Source organism: Serinus canaria, chromosome 20, assembly GCF_022539315.1.
Source record: "Serinus canaria isolate serCan28SL12 chromosome 20, serCan2020, whole genome shotgun sequence".
In the NCBI taxonomy this organism is placed as follows: Eukaryota; Metazoa; Chordata; class Aves; order Passeriformes; family Fringillidae; genus Serinus; species Serinus canaria.
The window spans coordinates 14,140,762-14,159,100 of NC_066333.1; the positions used below are offsets into that span (position 1 = coordinate 14,140,762).

The window sequence follows — 18,339 nt, forward strand, 5'->3', positions numbered from 1 at the left end:
TTCAGGATTCTGAATACATTCTTGAACTTTTATTCTCACAGTAGGTAAGCAGTGGATTAAAAAACTCAGTAGCAAAACCAGACCAAAACTAAGTCTCACATCTTCAGAAACAAACATGGGCATTTGCATGTCAGATTTGGGTGCTGAACTGTAATTCACATCCTGACAGTGGAAATGCAAATGACCAAGGAGGAATTTGGCAGTGGGAGCAAACTGCTGCATGTCTCACCATGGAAAATGTGCAACAAACACATTCAGGTGTTGGCAAGGCCGAGCAAACGCTGGGCCAGGGAGAACAAATGCAGTGATAACACAGATTCTGAAACAGTGTAAGCAGAAGAGAAAAATGGGACAGCTTAATGGAAGCTGTTTGGCACTTCCAGCAGAGGCTGCTTCAGCCACGTGCAATGTTAATCTTTCTGTACTTGGATTAGATTTTTTTTCCTCATGTACATCCTGCTTTTGCTTCCACTGAAGCTTAAAAATTCCACTGGTGAATTGTGGAGTGTTAGGGACACTTCATAAATGAGGCAAATCAGAAGCTGCTCTTTTCTAAGATTTGAAGCCAAAGTGGCAGCAAGGAGCAACTGCCAATTACAGAAACCCAACTGCAACTGGCTTTAGCCTAAGAAAAGAAACTACAATTTCAAATGCAGTTCTGTGGTGTCACAGACCCCCATTTCCCCAAAACCATGCTACAATCAGTACTGTGGATCAGATCCCTTACTATAAAAACCAAAAAATCCCATAAAACAGAAATCAAGGATTTCTTAAGTGACAAAACTACATTTTCAGCGGTGATTCCCTGCATGTGCAACATCTGCTCTTGTCAAGGTATGCATCTTTTCTGGGTTCAAAATGTGCAAATCCCATAAATTATATGTTTTCTCCAGTCAGATTCCCTTACTAGTGCTAAACAAATTCACAGTATAAACTGTCAAGACTCTTCATGCTGTGAATGAATATATTTATATATATGTATATATATACATATATATATACATATATACATATATATAAAAGGTAAAGTGCAATTTGTTGTTTTGTAGAGCCACACACAGGCCCTGTCCTGCAGCGTGTGGTCGCAGCAGGTTTTGGGATGGGAAGAACCCATCCTCATCAACAATGTCATCATTCCATGGCAGATGGTTCTGCTCTTCATCGGGCTGCCTGGAATTTGCCACGCAGTGAAGTCTGAGCAAAGGTTCTTCCTTCAGCCCATCCAGCGTCTGACCCTTGTGGGTTTCCCTTCGACAGCAGAGCTGTGGGTTTCACCTGAACAAGGAGCACGGGACTGACAGGTGGGAGCCCAGCCCTGGCTCAGCAGCTCCCGCGCAGTCTGGCCCGGGCAGGCGCGCGGAGCTCAGCGCGCCCCGGCCCCGCTCTGCTGCAGCAGCTCCTGCTCGTCGTCCTCGGAGCCCGAGGGGCCCTGGCGCACCTCCTCGTACCACTTGTTGGTCAGGGTCTTCATCTGGATGCGCCCGTCGTGCAGGTCCTGGGGCAAAGCAAAGCACAGCATTTCACCTGCTGCAGCAGCGCTGTGCCAGGGCGCTGCAGGGCCAGGGCTGGGCACAGCCCTCGGGCAATCACCTGCTCCTGCCCTCCGAGCACGCACTGCCCTCTGCTTCCCAACAGAAAACATTGATCAGTGCTCAGCCAGTAATTATTGCTACAGATGACAGTTTTGGTGAGGGGTGTTTTTACCTGTGCTCTCTAGACAGTCCTGCTCTGTGTGTTTCAACAATCCTAATGCTGTCTGGAGGGCCTGGCTTGGACTCTCCTCCTGGTGCTCCCAGGAACACTGGGAAGCTTGTGGCCAGCCATGGTGACTCACATGCTTATTTTTCTAGCCTTTGGTTGCAATCTGGATGGCAGCCTATGCTTTTGGCTACCAACTACGAGTCAGATGCTTACTTTGGTTTTTTGATTCCTTTCTGGTTTTGCAATAAATTACTAGTTTTTGTAGGAAAGTGCTGAAATGGTACTTTTGAAAAGTACAAAACAAGAGGAAAAACAGTACTTTTGAGCAGGCTAGGAAGATGGAATGCGCACTTACACAAAATTATTAACTCCACAGCCAAAACGCTTCCATGGGAAACTGGAAAAACAGTGAATTCTCTGACTAAGGAGCCTCAGATTTCTGAAGCATGGGAGTGAAAAAGGCACAGTATTTACACCTTGGGGGCACTCAGTGTTAAGTTACTGTCAGGTGTTGTTTTGCATATACAGCCCCAGAGCCTTGTCTCTGGGAAGTGAGCAGTCTGGAAAGCACAGGGTGCAATGCTGGTGCCTATTTCCAAGACACAAACTGCACTCTGCAGCAACAGCACAGCTCCAGAAGTCACAGGACCACTGACAGTAAGAGGCAGGAACTGCGTGTGACAGCTCTTTAAAAACTCTGCCCGAGTGGCAGCAGCTTTTTCTAGCAGCCAGTGACTCCTGATGCCCTTCATGGCTCCCTGCACAATTAAAGGCGAGTTCAGCAAATCCATGCACCAAGTTTAAGTGGGGGAGCTCTGAGATGCTCTTTTAATCCAACTTACAGAGCAGCTGCTCATTACAGCTGCTCTCTCGATGCATGAGCAATACACAGATGTCCCACTGTCCCCACAAAGTCGTATGGCTGCACGATGAGCCCTGTGTGGTACTGAGAACAACCACCTCAAGCAGTTTCTCTTCCTCAAGAAAATAAGGAAGACTTACTTCTTGTGTGAGTCTTCTGGTGAAGAAAGGATTCAAATACTCCACATCAAGCCGCATAAACCCTTTGAGGTTCTGGCGTTTTATGTACTGGGCTTCATATTCCTCCTCTGTGAGCTCCGACAAATGCTCGGATTCTACAGTGTTTCCCTAGAAAAATCACAAAAATGGAATAACCCGGAGAAGTGGCAATCATCCCACCACCTTGATTCAGCCCCTGCTCTGTGGTCTCCCTTGTCACAACCAGTTGTCATGCTGGAACAATATGGAAATGATCTCCATCCCAGCCTTGCAAGGCTTAGGACTGTGAGTCTGTTCAGCCATTGAATCCCAGAGCCACTTAGCTTCCCTTTCCATGCTGAAAGGGAAAAGACCTCTAATGTTCCATGTTTTGTTTTGTCACTCTTGCTGAGAACAGGTTTCTACTGTTCAGGTTTTCTCTTGTGAGCTGGACAATGCTTTAATCCAGCAAGCAGCACTGCTGTCATTGTCCCACTGAAAACAAGCCCTGTCAAACACGCCCTGTCCCTGCACTCTGCCTGCACTTCCTTGTATGGACAGTGCAAGGTCATTCTAAAGACTACAACCAACCTCATGCACAGAGAAAATGTTCTTAAGATCCTCCAGAACAATACCCTGTATATACTCTTCAAGAGTAATATATACTCTTCAAGGTTTAGAGAAAAACAGGAAAAAACGTTCTGTGACACTTTTTATTCTCATCTTTTGCACAAGAGGTTCCAGAGTGGCTTTTGGCTTTGTCAGATCTCTTGCTTTGCCAGAAACTGCTTTAAAATAAAGTCCAGTCAGAGGGGGGCTATTGTTATGACCTTCTCATGGCCTTTGAATTTTTCAAAATAATTTCCATCTGCCTTTTATGATGAATTTCCATCTCACACTATACCAACTACTTTCCCTCTGTATATGACTCAATCCTCTATAATCTGCTTTATGCTTTGCCAGGGTTTACTTTAATTTATATAGATCAACCTGTAATTGGATTGAATTAAGAGCTCCCCTTGTCCAAACACATATTTTGTATAAACACTAACCAAACTCTGTCTTTGAGATATTTTAAAATTTGAATGCTTGGCTTTGTCCTATTACCTTGGTTTTTCTACTGCCTTCATCTTACTTTTTAGTAAAAAAACATGTTCTAGTCCTGAAAAATGTCTGAACTGAAAAAAACTCCCCAACCAAACCCCAGTGATGCTGTGAATGAAACCCCAAACAAACCATCTTCTCTGTCTTGCTAAGATTGACGTCCTTCTTGCTCCTCTTGCGTGGTTTGGAGTCCTCGATGTCCACGAGCCTGATGAGGGGCATGGTTCCCCCTCCCAGCAGCAGGATGGTGAAGAGCACAATGATGATGGTCGTGGTGCCAATGAGCTGCCGCTTCTCGATGGGCTCCAGGCCCAGGTGCAGGCTGAGGGCATAGGGAATGGCACCACGGAGTCCTCAGGGGATAGAGCAGGGCAGCAAGGGAGAGTCAACAACAGCAGCACCTGAGCACCCGGAGAGCCCAACAGCAATTCTCCACCCTCAAAAGGGCCCTCACAATCCTGTGCTGTGCCCATCACCTACCACTTGGCTGCCACCCTGAACAAGTCTGAGCATTTCAGACACTGTTGTTCAGACTGTCAAGCTGCTGGGCCTAGAGAGACAAGCAGCCTCCATGCAGAAAAGCTCTTGTGGGGCTCACCAGAGCAAAGTCCTCCAGCACAAAGAGGAAAGAGAACATTTCCTTGCACTTGGGTTTCGGAACATTTAGCTGAGTTTTGCTCAACCAATGAGAAACCAGTTCCTCCTCCAGTGGGCCGCACAATAAAAGAGATAAAACATTTTTTCTGATTCTCAGTATTCTGAGCTTTAACTTACCACTAAACCACATGATAAACATCATTTTGGGAGTGATTTTATGATCACGGAAAAAGTTGAGTAGATAGGAAAGTGGAAAAATATTCACTGCTCTACCAAAGAGAACCAGGACCTGAAAAACAGAAATAAAAGCAAAAGACCATTTGGTGTGTTACATCCACAAGGCCCCAGTTGCAGCTGGTTTTACAGGGCAAGGGGAATATGCTCTTTTTGCTCACAGGCAGGCCTGCTAAATCAGACCTGTCTCTGAAGGAGACCAAGTTGCTTTACTTATAATAAATAAAGGAACCCAGGAGACATTCCAGGGAGACCAAGAAGTACTTTGGGTAAAAGTGCTCCTCGGTTCAGCTCCTTTAATCATTCCCTTGGTGCAGCAGCCAAGAGGCAATAAGGTATTTCTATTGTCTTCCTGTGGCCCAGTTGCTCAGAAAGGCCAGGAGCCAAACAAATACACGTCAGCCTGTTTCTCAACACGTCCCTGGGTATGGCTGTGAAACATACCCCACACTGAAGCAACACTTTTGAGAGCAGAAAAGAAAAAAAAGGGGACTATTGATTGAATGGCAAACAATTAACACAGAGAAAACTTTAACTCAGAAAAAGGCAAGGTTTTCTCAGAGCATTGTTTTTAAGCTCCACTACAAACAGACCTTGATAAGGTAAATATCCTAGAATTAGTCAGCAGGATCCTTGAAGGGCTGTGCTGTTTTCCTTTATGAATCACCCCAAAATTACACAATTTGCATCACGCCTGAGAGAGCAGTGCCACCCAGAAGGAAGTGTCACACCTTAGACATATATTAGATAGGGAAGTTGTGTGCAGGGCAGGCAGAGCAGCTCCCTGTGCTGATAGCCCTGTCTGGGGAAGCTGTAGATAACAATCCTTCCCTTGAACCCTGCACTGAATGGGCCAGTGTACACTGCTGTGCACAGCTGGAAACAGACCCACACTGCCCTCCCTGCACTCTGCAAGAGGAACACACTTCTCATGCTGATATTAAACCATTATAATGGCAACAGGTGCAGCCAAGCCCCACGTGAGACGTGATCCACAGAGTCACTGCACTAAGGCACGCTGAAGTGGGTTTAAAGGCAAAAGAATTAGGAAAGGAGTCAGAGAATTTTTTATAAAAACCTATAAATCATAACAATTATTCTAAAATCTTTCAACTGTAAGGTGTTTCCCCCTCCCCAATACCAAAAATGCATCTAAAAAGATATGGAAGGAAGTAAATACCTACTATGCACCAGATGACAAAGGACATTTCAAACTTGTGAGGAAAACTAAAAATTGACAGGCCAAGAAATGCAAAAACACACGTTTCTGAAAAAGAGAAATCACATTTAAATAAACAATTCTAGAAAACCTTTTCCACTCCTGTTATTAATTACTACATAGAGTACATAAAATGGGATTTCCTGACCAAACCCTGGAGAGCTGCTGGTGCTCACTAAGGAGTGGTTAAGTTCCTTCTGCAGCAAAGCCACTCCCTGATCACACTGCATCCTCCTGCAAACAATACAGAATTCATTCACGGCAGCCCCCAGAAATCAGGGACATATTTGTAAGGCAGGCACATGTAATTTCTTCAAAGTTTGGTTTGCAAGAAGAACTGGAAAGGCTCTAGGACTGAGCTGCTTGTACCATTACTTCCAAAAACCTCCATATGTGAAGCTACTGTTTTTGCAAGTAGCTTTTTATACTAAAAAACATTAAAAAATACCACTCAACCCCATCTCCTAGAACTAAAAACAGACTAGAGGAACACACAAGTCAGAGATGTCTATTTGGCCATCAATCTTATGGCAAATCTTAGCAGGGGCCTGCAGGATGGGAGAGAGATTTACTGCATGTTTTATCCAGTGTGGCAGGAAAGGTGACTTTTGAGTGCCTTCCAGCCTCCACTCTCGGGAATTCTTCTCTTAAAGACAAGGACCATGGACACACAAATGCCTGGATGTATATTCACACCTCTGCTGCTCCCAGAGAATCACAGTTCCATGCAAGTGAAATTTTCAAGGATTAATACTAGATTTAATAGCAGGCAGCACCTACCACACATGAAAGCCACAGTTCTGAGTGTCTGCTGCATCAGGATCTGTGTCACTGGGGACAGGTTGTGGTGTGTGTAGTGAGACATCACGATGCCAGAGAACAGGATTGCCATGATACCTGTGGGCAAGAACGTGGCAGTTAGCACAAGACTCTGCAAGGATTTACTGCTGAGACCCTCCAGAGTAATCTTCTCACAAGGCAAAACCTGCTTCTCCAGCAATACAAATATTTTAATGTATCAAACCGTGTGGTCAGAACTCATTTTGCTCTCACCTGAGAGTGAGATCCCTTCTGCAAGTCCATAAGGAAGGTAAGCAAAGATAATCATCATCCCAAATTCTAGGGAAGGTGTCTTCCTTAAATCAATGTGCTTTAGTACGTACACACAGAAATGTTATGGAAAAAGTAAATTAAAAAATAAACCAAAGAAATATTTTGATGTGTTTGTTACAAAACAATGATTATGCTTAATGTACTTCTCTACTGAATAGCCAATAAAATCTACATATTGGCCTTCAACTCAAGTATGGAAAGATTAGTAATTTCTTATGAGGGGAATGTTTCTTATAGAAGCTACTGCTGCTACAAGTCTGTCAGAAGACAGAGCTAGAGTCAGAAAAAGATCTCTTATTGATGTGCTCTACAATACTGGTAACAACAGGTAAGTCAAATACTTTTGAGACACAAGTAACTCTAAAGAGCAAACAAGCTGCTTTTCTCTTTGACTTAGTATAATTTAGATATGAGTCAAAGAATTGTTGAACATCTGTCTCCCTCTTTTGTTGTGATGTATGGAATAATTTCAAAGTTTTTGAATTAGGCTGATGAACCAAAAGGGGAAATAAGTCTGTATTTAATCAAACATTCTCTTCCTGTTGTTTACAAACCAAGTGTTTGGCAGTGTGTCCCAGCTGATACAAGTAGAGCTGTACAGCCCAGAGCTCACACAGTGAAGTCAGAGCCCAAGAAGTAACAAAGGTGTCTGAGCTACAGCTAACAGCCTTCCTGATCTCAGCAGAGCCCCTCCTGGGTTGTTTAGCAACCAATTCATGGAAGTGGAAGAGGCAAAATATAACCCAGGGTAAATCCAAACAGAACAGTGTCTGCATTCAGCTGCCTGCACATGATCCACAGGGACAAACGAGCTGGGCTGACTCAAAGGCCCCTGGGAAAAGCAGCTTTTTTTTCTTTTTAATTAACTGTTTTATGTATGTAAAAAAGAAGCCATATGCTTGTTAAAATGGATTGGTATTGAAATGGAATTAATATATTTTGAATTTACAAAACAATTACCATATCTTATAACACTCCAATGCACATAAGCTATTATACAACATTTCAGACCTTAATTATGTTCATAAAAATTTGATGCCACTTTTAATACACTCCCATGCACACTAACATAAAACCAAAATAATGTCTAATAAGAAATATCCTCTAAGAAATGCTGGAGAAGATGGGAAGAAAAATACTACTAGGATTTTGCAGTTCACCAATGTATACATCTATATCACCAGAATTGAAAAAGGATATTAATGCAGAAATAAGACCAGTAAGTGTGCCAAGTGCTGCAGAGCCAAAGAACATCTTGAGAAAGTATCCCAGCGCCTGTAGAAAGGTTTGCCATCCACTTACATCTGACATATTTTCCCTTGTCAAACCTTCTGCTGTGCTAGATACAATTAAAAGAGAAATAAAAAGAAATGGTTATACATTCTAAGCCTGGATCCAAAAATATCAAACATCTTTTGAGCATAACAACAAAAAAGACTCCCCTTTCTTTGTTGCTACCACTCTTAAAAGGCTTTTACTGTGATATATATAACAAGAGGAATGTCAAAAGACATTAAATCAAGGCTCAGTGTAATCCCCAAAGGGAAACCTAATTCTGCTAAAAATCCAGCATTGCTCCTCTGAAGAATCCCAGAATGGCGTAAATAGGCTATGGTGGTGCCCAGGATTTGAAAACAATGTTCAAACTCCGAGAAGGAAAAGAAAACACATTTTACAGTGCTAAAAACTCATGTGATCCTCTGAGAAGAACAAATGAACAGGAAGAACGCTCATCAAATATTTAAGTGTGGATGAGAGACAAGAAGGTCACTGAAAGAAAACAAAGCAGCGCTTAACAGGAAAGGGGAGAAACCTCATTGAATTTCAGGAATATATTTAATGAAAATTCTGTGCAAAGAACACACAGATTCTAGCTAGTGCTTCTTTTGGCTGCTTTTAGCCTTCAGTATTTTCCCTGAAAGCACCCCAACTGTAATAAAAGCAATTATTCCATTAGAAAATTACTCTGACATCACTACGTGCTTGGCACAGCTGTTCCTTCTAGACATTCACAGTCACATCTATTGGCTTCAGCAATAAGATGAAGACATTTCTATCCATTCTTTACTCTGTCAGCCCCAAAGAATTATCACAGGCAAAAGATAAGGATTCTGGAAGTTCCTCTTTCCTGTAGCCCCAACACAAACACAACCCCACTGCATGGACATGCTGTATTGCTCCCCAGCCACAGTGGCACTCTGGGCACCAGCCAATGGCACAGAGACAGAGCAGCTCTGGGAAGGGGAATATTGCTGTGCCTGACAGGTGACACGTGGGGCTCCTGCTGCCAGGACCCTTTGATGCAAAGAGAGCTGATAATGAATGGGATTAGAAAGAATCAATTATCCAGGGTCAGTGAGATAAGGCACTGAGGGGACATTTACTGTACCCTGCCCGTGCAGTTCATGTCATGGATTGCTTTTTACACAGAAGCACCATTCAGGATTCAGCCTTACACCTGAAACACACCATGTGTTCCAAAGGAAGGTGGAAGAATAACTGTAGACCAAAAAAACTAACAGCAAATTATGTAGTGACTGTTCCCATAAACACGTGTGGCTCCAGTGTACTTACTTGGTCAGGACAATTGAGACTGCATCGTTGAGAATACTTTCTCCAAAAACCAACATGTTAAGCACAGGATCCACATTGAGGGCATTGAAAATGGCAATAGTAGCCACAGGGTCAACTGCAGATATTAAAGAGCCAAATGCAAAACTGGGAGAACACAAAAGAGGAAACTAGATGAAAGAAAAACTTCCATGAAGTAACTTCCATGAAGAACAGTAACAAAGCTCATTTGTGTTACAGTTTCTACACAGAGATAAGAAAGTACTTTCCTTCCAGTCATAAGAACTTGGCCACTTGCCAAGTTCTTGAAAAATTTACATTATTGATGCTGAAAAACTTATTCTGTCTTTTAAGAGAGGATGTGGAAAAGGAAGTTATACCCTTATCACATATATTAATAACACCAGCTAATCAACAAATCTTAAAGTTTGGTTAAAATACCCAGTATCTCTCTCAAGAAATCACTGAGCACAGAACAGAACAGACTAGAATGCAAAATAATGAAACATAACACAACACTATTTGGAAATGAGGGTGTAATAAACAGGGTATAGAAGTGTTCCATCTATTTCTTAGTTTCATATACAGTGTTGAATCTCAGCAGTCTAAACAATGACCAAAAGAGATGGCCAACTCTAGAGCATTTCCCACCTGCAGCTATCTTGAAGAAAGCTTTATTTCATATACTACACCATTTCCCCAAGAGCTTACCTGTCTGTCATGTTGAGTTTATAAATTACATCAGCCTGAAAGAATAGGTAGAACATAATTACAATTAACTGCAGTGTTCTTCTTTCTTAAAAAACAAACTATTCATCAAATCCTGAGTTCATTAAGAAGAAAAATTCACAGTAGTTATGTGGTCCAGTTTAACACTGCCCTCCCACTGTAATCTGCTGCTACAATTCTGTTCACCCAAGATCAGGGAACTGGAGCAGAGTCAGGTGAGCAGAGTAACCAAGACATTCAGAGGAGGAGAAATCTAAGTGGCAAAGAGGAAAGTATACAATGCTTGGCCTTCCAGAATGCAGTCCGAGAGAAAAGATAAATATCTGTGTCTACATCTAACCAATGGGAAACACCACAGAAGCAAAAAAAAAAAAAATATTGTAGAATATAAGATGGCTCTAGAGAACGCAGGTTTTGGAACAGCCTTCCAACAGGAAGATTGTGGAAGTTAGAAAAAAGTAAAACTCAAGTCTTAATTGCTTTTCCCACGACACACGCTGTGTCACGGAGTGGCTCAGGTTGGAAGGGACCCCTGAGGTCACCTACCCCACCCCTCCAGCTGCACAGGGCCCTTGGAACACCAGGATTGTGTTACCCAGGACTGTGTTCAGAGAGCTCTTGAGTACTTCCAGGGAGGGAGACGCCACAGCCTCTCCAGCAGTATCCATGGAAGGGGGTGTGTAACACTGCCTTTGTGAGAGCAGAGAACTGCACTTTGTGACCCAGGAATTCACTTTCACTCTATTTGTCTGCTCTTGAAAAAGGGACTTTCAAACAACAAGCCAGATAAACTTGAGTGCTTCAAAGCAGAAAGTCTTACCCGGCCCAGGAAATAGATTCCTCCACCTACAATGAAAGCTGATATTGCAGTGCCAAATACTGAGAACAGAATGATGGAACCAATGTTCTGAAAAAAATTACCCTGGAACACAGTAATAAAATAAGTAAATTAGCACAAATGGCTTGAGGGAAAACTCATGTTTGGGTTTCCATTTAATTAGATCCTAACTCACAACTGGGTTTACGATCACAAAGGCTCAATTTGGTTCCAGGCACTCCAGGACACACATCCACACCATCTGCCTAGAGACACTGCTGCTCTCCTGAGGACAACAGCAATTCCTCTGAATCCCAGGACTGATTCCCTGGCTGGCACCATAACAAGAACCCAATCCTCAGGCAGACAGCTGGATATTCACCAGCATTTAAGACATATTTCCCACCTGGCAGAAGTGTAAGTTAATCCCTCTGCTGGAGACAGGGCATGTGAAAAAAGGCTTGTACACTTCCCAGTTGCTAGTCCATTTCTTGAGATTTTGTATGAGAAGGCCCCCAGTGTTGGTAGCAGCCCCTGGTATCACCATGGCCACTGTTCCCTCCCTCTCTGCAGCACAGCTGGAGCAGAGGGGCTGCACAAGGGAGCACCAAAGCCCCCCGGCCAGGAGGAGAGCTGTAAGAAATGGCCATGGAACACGGGCCCCCAGGCAAGGGTCACAACCTTACACACACCTTCCTCTTCTTCAGCTGTGGAGTGACTCCACCTTTCCCACTTCTCTTCACAGCAGCCCTTGTACAGCTCTGGTGAGGTAAGAACCTCTCCAGCCAAGGAAAACCTTGTCTGTGCTGCACCCCACACCTTGCCAGCACTCAGTTATCAGCAACAAGCTACGCTCTGCACTCTGGGTTGAAGAGGTTTAAATTTTGCACTCTCAATTCCCTAATGATTAATATAATGGAATTTATTGCAATTATGCTAAGCTTCATGGAGATAACTAAAAGCAGAATCTGTTCCAAACAAAACATCCAAAATGAGTGTCTGGCAGGGACTGACCTTGTGCAGTGAATATCCAGATTCAAATATAATAGGTGGAAGCAAAAGCAGAAAAAACATATTTGGACGAAACATTTCTTCTTCCTGAAAAAAAAAATCATTATAATTTCAGGGATATCATAATTGTTGAAATAACATCAAATCTTCCAAAAGAAAAGCTATTTAAAAATAGAGATGGAAAATGAGAAATCTTTCTCCCTTCTTATAATGACTGAAGAACAGTAGACTATTCCAGGGCTGCTACTTCTATTGTTCTTTTTCAACCCAGTGATAGAAAATTAGGAGTTACTTATTTTAAATTACTGTCTCCAAAAAAAGCTGCACAGAAAACAGGTTATTTATGGTAAAGGAAAAATCTTCCAGTTCCACAAAGAGTATTCCCACTTTATCTGAGAGTCTGGAAATCTGTAAGGACTGCCAAGGAACAGTGACCTCTTGGCCACTGTTTGAACAGAACAGGTTAACTGGGACCAAGCAGTCTCACTGGAAAACTCATCACCTGACAAGAAAATCACATCATCAGCCCAGTGCTCCTGCAGGTGACCAGGCTCAGGTGACACACCACCTGAGGGGCCTGAGGCTGGATTCTTCTCAGCAAATGTAATTTCTGCCTGAATTGAATGGTACTATTCTGAAGGTTCCTTTTTGTCATCACAGTGATATAAATGGAACCCACCATGAGGTAAGATGCTATTTTTTTGTGCCCTCAGTCTTTGTCACTTATCTCATCCCCTGGCTAACACTGTTCATGCTGTACCCCCAGCCTGGCACCCTGGTTTTTCTGCTGGCAGAGCAGAGGTACTCATCTCTTTAAAGTCTCATTCCTGCCTGCACCAGTGATAATCATCTTAAAGGATCTGGGGGGCTTAGCAAACAAAACTCATCCTTTGGGCTGAAACGCTGCAGCCCGTGGGGGTGCACAGAGCACACAGCCCTGGGAGTGGATGGCTGGCACTGCCTGCTCCTGTCAGCACAGCACAGCACCTCAACAAAGCCACAGAGCCCAGCCTGCACTCCATAAAAACCTGAAACAGAGCTGGACAAGGAACTGAGAACAATGGAAAGGAAGGGCTGTGTTTGTGCTGCATGGAAGCAGAGGAAAATAAACCATCAGCTGTGCTAGCCAAGAACTACCAGCAAGCACAAGGTCCTAGCGGCGAACTTGAGTGAACTCTTGGTGAGGTGTGATCACTAGAAATCACAGAGCAAAGTTTTCAGGGCAGGGATATGATCCATGACTTGCTTTGTACAGGGATATAGTCTGCAGTTAAATATTTCATTTTTTATCTTATCAGATAAACAAAAAGTATTTAATAAACTCAGAACCATTTATAACCATGTAATAAGGTCCATAATTATTGATCTAACATTACAACACCCGATGTTAAAACCTAAGCTTTATTACAGTGAAAATAACTCAATTAAAAAAATAATAATGTGATACCTGTGGCCTTCCACCCTGGCTGACAACACAAACAAGCACAGCTCCCCAGTGCCTCCCAAGATGTGACCAACACTTCCCAGAAAACCCCCACGTAATTCATCAGTTGTGATCAGGATTTGCCGAGTTTAGAGAACAAGTGCTCCAGTCAGAGCATGAAGATTTCTTTTTCCTTCTTACATGCATGATCTTACTCAGATTATTTTATTTAATCCATAAGAAACTAATTTAAAATGCTGATGTTGTGATTTAACTGATTTTCAATTTTAAGTCAAATCCAGCTGACAGAAATCATGAACGAAAAAGCACTAACTACTGCAGCCCCCACTGCTTCTAATGACTTCATATGTAAAAATGAAATATTTCAACACAACTGCTGAGCTATGTAATTGTTTCAACAAGTGTACAAAGAAGCAGCGTAGTTAGCTGACAAAAAAACAAAGTATAATATGTAGTTCAAAAGCTACATCAGATTGAAAATGTGTGCATTTTAATGTACTTCAACTAAGGAGAAAAAGATCTTCCTTTAGGGCAATAACTGCCAAGAAATATAAAATTGCAAGCTAGGATTAAAATTCACTACTCAGACCAAGATGTTCAGCTGGCTGATATTAATTCTGTTTAGAACTGGCAATTCAAATCACTGTGACTTCAATCAGTTCACTGATTTAATAAATTGTTCAGTGCTGCGAAACAAAATCATAGTTTAAATGCTGCAAGATTTTAAATTAAAGCAGGAATAGTGTAGAGGAATGTGGATAAACAGTAGGAGAATCCTTGCTTTGCTGGAGACTTCAGCTCTTGGAGAAACTTCTGCCAGGACCTGCCCTCTAAAACATCAAGTATTACAAAACCTTTTTCGTAAGATTTAGGGATTTTTCTACAATTAAAAATGAATTGTTACAACTATACCTTCCAGTTGGCCAGCTTTTGAGCCTCTATGATTTTTATAAAAGCTCCCATAAGGATACCTAGGAGAGAATAAGAAAACATTCTAAAATAGCAACAAAATGTGTCACTGTTTATCAGCTCTCCAAGTTTTAGAAGTGAAAACAAGGCAAAACATAGTGCAGCAAGTTAGTTTCATTCCTAAACCATGAAAATACTGAGTGGTTTTGGGTTTAATCCCCAAATACCCAGTCTCCAATACATTACATAACTGCAGAGTTTCCCTGCACAACAGATTGTCTCTTGGGATATCCCAGCTCCAAACAGACCTACTGAGAGTGTGATGCTCACTGGCTCAGAAAGATAACAGGCTTATCTACTCAAAAACACTTCTCATCTAAGCTGCACTCAAATGAAATTTCACCTTTCTTGCTGAAGAATCAGGAAGTTATGAGTTAGGCATCTGTGCTTCATGTCACTTCAATACTATCTGCAGTTAAAGCAGCTTAAATGAAATCAGTCTTCTCCACAGAAGTGAATTTTGTTTGAATGAAATCATAGCACTTTCTGGCAATGAAGAAGGCAACAAACTCTGATCAGGGTGGAGATCCTGTCAGAACTATTTTCCAAATGAATTACACACTGTTTAAGTCATGTAGAAATAATGTGAATACAGAAGATAGAATTTTACCAAGGCTGCTGCAAACTCAGTGGTTAAAAGTTATAGCACTCTTTCCTCCCATACATCTTCAAACATAAAACTGTAACAAGATTTCTTCTGGAAGTCACAAAGATAACTCATGAACTGTCATTAATTGTTTTCAAGTAGTTATAGGGAACTTGTCTTCAACCAGATTTCAGATCTGTGCTTCTGCATGGTTGTGTTTTATAATTTACAGAATGGAGACTTCACAGTCAAACACTGGAACAGAAGCCAAATACTCCAAATGAAAGGTACAGAGTGTCTGAGAAGCCTGAAGTATGCTTTCCTGTAACTCATGTTAAGTGTGCTTTTCTGTAACTCATGAGACCTCCTCTCATGCTGTAGCTAACAAAAGAGTCTCACAAACAGAATCACATGGATTACTGCTGATGGATGTGTCACACACACAAAGCCAAGAGGCCTAAGCCTTCCTTTATACAAAAATCTGGGAAGGCATTCGTCCCAGAGGGTAGAAATCATTGTTCCATGAAATGGTTCCTATGGAAAGGAAGAGGAAAACATAAATGAAGGAACATCAAAGGTCTGCTGTTTTTTGAAGGACAGAATGCAGATACAGCCACTCACATGCCACATGCATTTACAAACTACTCTTTTTTTATTACTAAATGAATGAATGCAGGTTTAGATCAACTGTTTCTATTAAATCAGGCAGGTCAGTTTTGTCAAGGGGCTAATTAGAAGGGTAAGTCTGTAACAGTTAATCTATACCTCATTTTTTGGAAAATTTTACAGGCATTTTCTTATTGCAACCAACCTTTACTTTTCTTGAGAACACATTAAAACTCAAATCAAAGAGAAAAAACATTTCTGGAAACTATTTTTACCAACAAAATTCCAGCAACTGTAAGGATGAGGATCAAAATCCAGCCTCAGAGAATGCACTCACACCCTGTCCACCAGGAGGGACACACCCTCTAGAAAACATGCCAGAAGCTTCTGAGCAGCTTAGACAATGGGAGGAAAAACACTTGTGAAAATCATATCTCTCTTCTCTGCTGCCACTTTTATTAGCCTTCGATGACTTCCTGAGAGGATCTGCTAAATTTACAAGTCAGAACAGAACACACCTCACTTCATGCACTGCTGGCAAAACTGGATACTTGAAATGGTGCAGAGCATTACCAGGACCAGAGGGTCACTTTCCTGGGCCAGTCTTTGCGTTTATGCTCATTTCTTTATCTCTTCCATCCATTCAGCTCTGAGAATTACTAGTTTTCTTCACTGCATCCAGTGTGCTGTATCTTTCTAGTGATGGCTAACACACAATGGAGCATTATCTCCAGTGCACACTACTGACAGTCCCTGGATTAAATCCAGCATAAAAATGTCATGGCTACTCACCTAAGGAAACAACAGCCACACTCTCTGGTAAAAAATGAAGCCGGTATTCTATCAGTAAATGCACCAATATGATGCAAATAGCTGTGAAGGGAAAAAAAATGGAAATTCAGGAGTGTTGGAAAAGAGTAAAATATACTTTTAAGTAGTATTTTTAAAACACACAAGCAAACTTCTAATGATTTAGTAGACTTCACTTTGACAATAAACCAAGAAGCACCAGTGTAAGCAGTGGCTTCCACCGTTGTAAATGTTCTAAACCCCTGTACCTGTGCAAAATCCCACTTCTCAGAGAACCAGAGGAGAAATAAACCATTTTGAGTTGGCCTATGTCCTCAGACACAGACTACAGAGATTAACAGACTTTCAGTTCATCATTCACCTATAACAAGAAGACTAAAAAAAATCGTCATGCCACTAGACTGTTCCTCTTGCTGTGCCTGGACTCCAGTCTGAACTGGAAGGATGGGCTTGGGAGGTGTAGGGGCCACCAACTTGGTAGTAGCAGCCAGCATAGTGTGGAGAGTGGCATTGATGACTTCGCGGGTGGCGTTTGCAGACCTGTCAGGATAATGCAATATGTGATTATACTGGATGGGAGCAGCACGACAGAGCCCAGCACAGATATGCACACAGCAACCCGCCGCCAGACCACACGGAACTCGCACCGGTGACCAGCGCCTCACGGTGCGTGTTATTTAAAAGCAGTCCCGTGAGACGAACACGGGCAGCGCCTGCTCGGGGAGCTGGCTATTGCTGAGCGCCTCACGCAGCGCAGCGCCCACCGCGCCCTGCAGCCAGAGCCCGGCCCGAGGGATGACCGCGCACCCGGCTGGGCACGGCAACAACCGCGCTGCCGGTACCGCCGCCTCCGGCACCGAGCGCTCGGCACCGCGCGGGGCCCTCGGGCCGCACCGCACGGCACGGCACGGCACGGCACGGCACGGCACGGCACGGCACGGCACGGCACCGCGAGCCGCTGCTGAGGGGTCGGGCACCCCCGCCGGGCATGGCACAGCACAGCCCTCCCGTGCCCTGCAGCGCGACCGATCCCGGCCGGCACGCCGCGGAATGAAACGGAACGGCGCGGCACGGCACGGCGCGGCGCGGCGCGGCACGGCACGGCACGGCATGGCGCGGCACGACCGTGGCCCGCAGCCCCGGGCCGCCCCCGTCGCCCCGCACTCACTCCGCCATCTTGCCGGGCTCACGCTCCCACGGCGCCCCGCGCGCCGCCGCTTCCGGCGCTCGGGCGGGCACGTCCGGCCGCGCGCGGCGGCGGCGGAACGGCCGCGGGGGCGGCTGCGGGCGCGCGCCACCGGCGGCGCGCGCTGGGCACGGCGCCGTTCCCGCTCCGCGCGCGCCGGGGCGGCGGCGCCTGGGGCGCCCCCTGCCGGCGGGGGCAGCGGCTGCAGTGCCGCCATCGCTCCCTGTCCCTCACAGCCACCATCGCTCCATGTCCCCAAGAGCTGCCATCCTGTCCTGTCCCTCAGAGCCACCAGTGCTCCCTGTCCCCAGAGCTACCATCGCTCCCTGTCCCTCACAGCCACCATCGCTCCATGTCCCCAGAGCTGCCATCCTGTCCTGTCCCTCAGAGCCACCAGTGCTCCCTGTCCCCAGAGCCACCATCGCTCCCTGTCCCTCACAGCCACCATCGCTCCATGTCCCCAGAGCTGCCATCCTGTCCTGTCCCTCAGAGCCACCAGTGCTCCCTGTCCCCAGAGCCACCATCGCTCCCTGTCCCCAGAGCCACCAGTGCTCCCTGTCCCCAGAGCCACCATCGCTCCCTGTCCCTCACAGCCACCATCGCTCCCTGTCCCCAGAGCTGCCATCCTGTCCTGTCCCTCAGA

The 18,339-nt window shown here is 44.3% G+C and overlaps 1 protein-coding gene across 1 annotated transcript; it reads right to left on the reverse strand.

Moving 5' to 3' along the window:
* On the reverse strand, positions 1 to 17,747 carry SLC9A8 (solute carrier family 9 member A8). The gene is made up of 16 exons (XM_030232227.2): positions 17,679 to 17,747; positions 16,872 to 17,050; positions 16,493 to 16,573; positions 14,452 to 14,510; positions 12,099 to 12,182; positions 11,088 to 11,189; positions 10,250 to 10,284; positions 9,542 to 9,685; positions 8,168 to 8,306; positions 6,908 to 7,013; positions 6,635 to 6,751; positions 5,820 to 5,902; positions 4,579 to 4,690; positions 3,937 to 4,157; positions 2,704 to 2,850; positions 1 to 1,495 (listed from the first exon to the last, which is right to left on the reverse strand). The coding sequence occupies exons 1-16, from the start codon at positions 17,684 to 17,686 to the stop codon at positions 1,364 to 1,366; spliced, it is 1,749 nt and encodes a 582-aa protein (XP_030088087.2). The 5' UTR covers positions 17,687 to 17,747; the 3' UTR covers positions 1 to 1,363.
* Between the last annotated feature and the right edge of the window lie 592 nt (positions 17,748 to 18,339).

What these genes read in the sequence shown, in the direction of transcription:
- SLC9A8 (XM_030232227.2), bottom strand. An exon ending in AAAAGCTGGCCAACTGGAAG is followed by an intron (nt 12,183 to 14,451) that starts GTATAGTTGTAA and finishes TTTTTTTTTCAG; the next exon opens with GAAGAAGAAATGTTTCGTCC. An exon ending in CCTTTGTCATCTGGTGCATA is followed by an intron (nt 4,691 to 5,819) that starts GTAGGTATTTAC and finishes TCTGTTTTTCAG; the next exon opens with GTCCTGGTTCTCTTTGGTAG.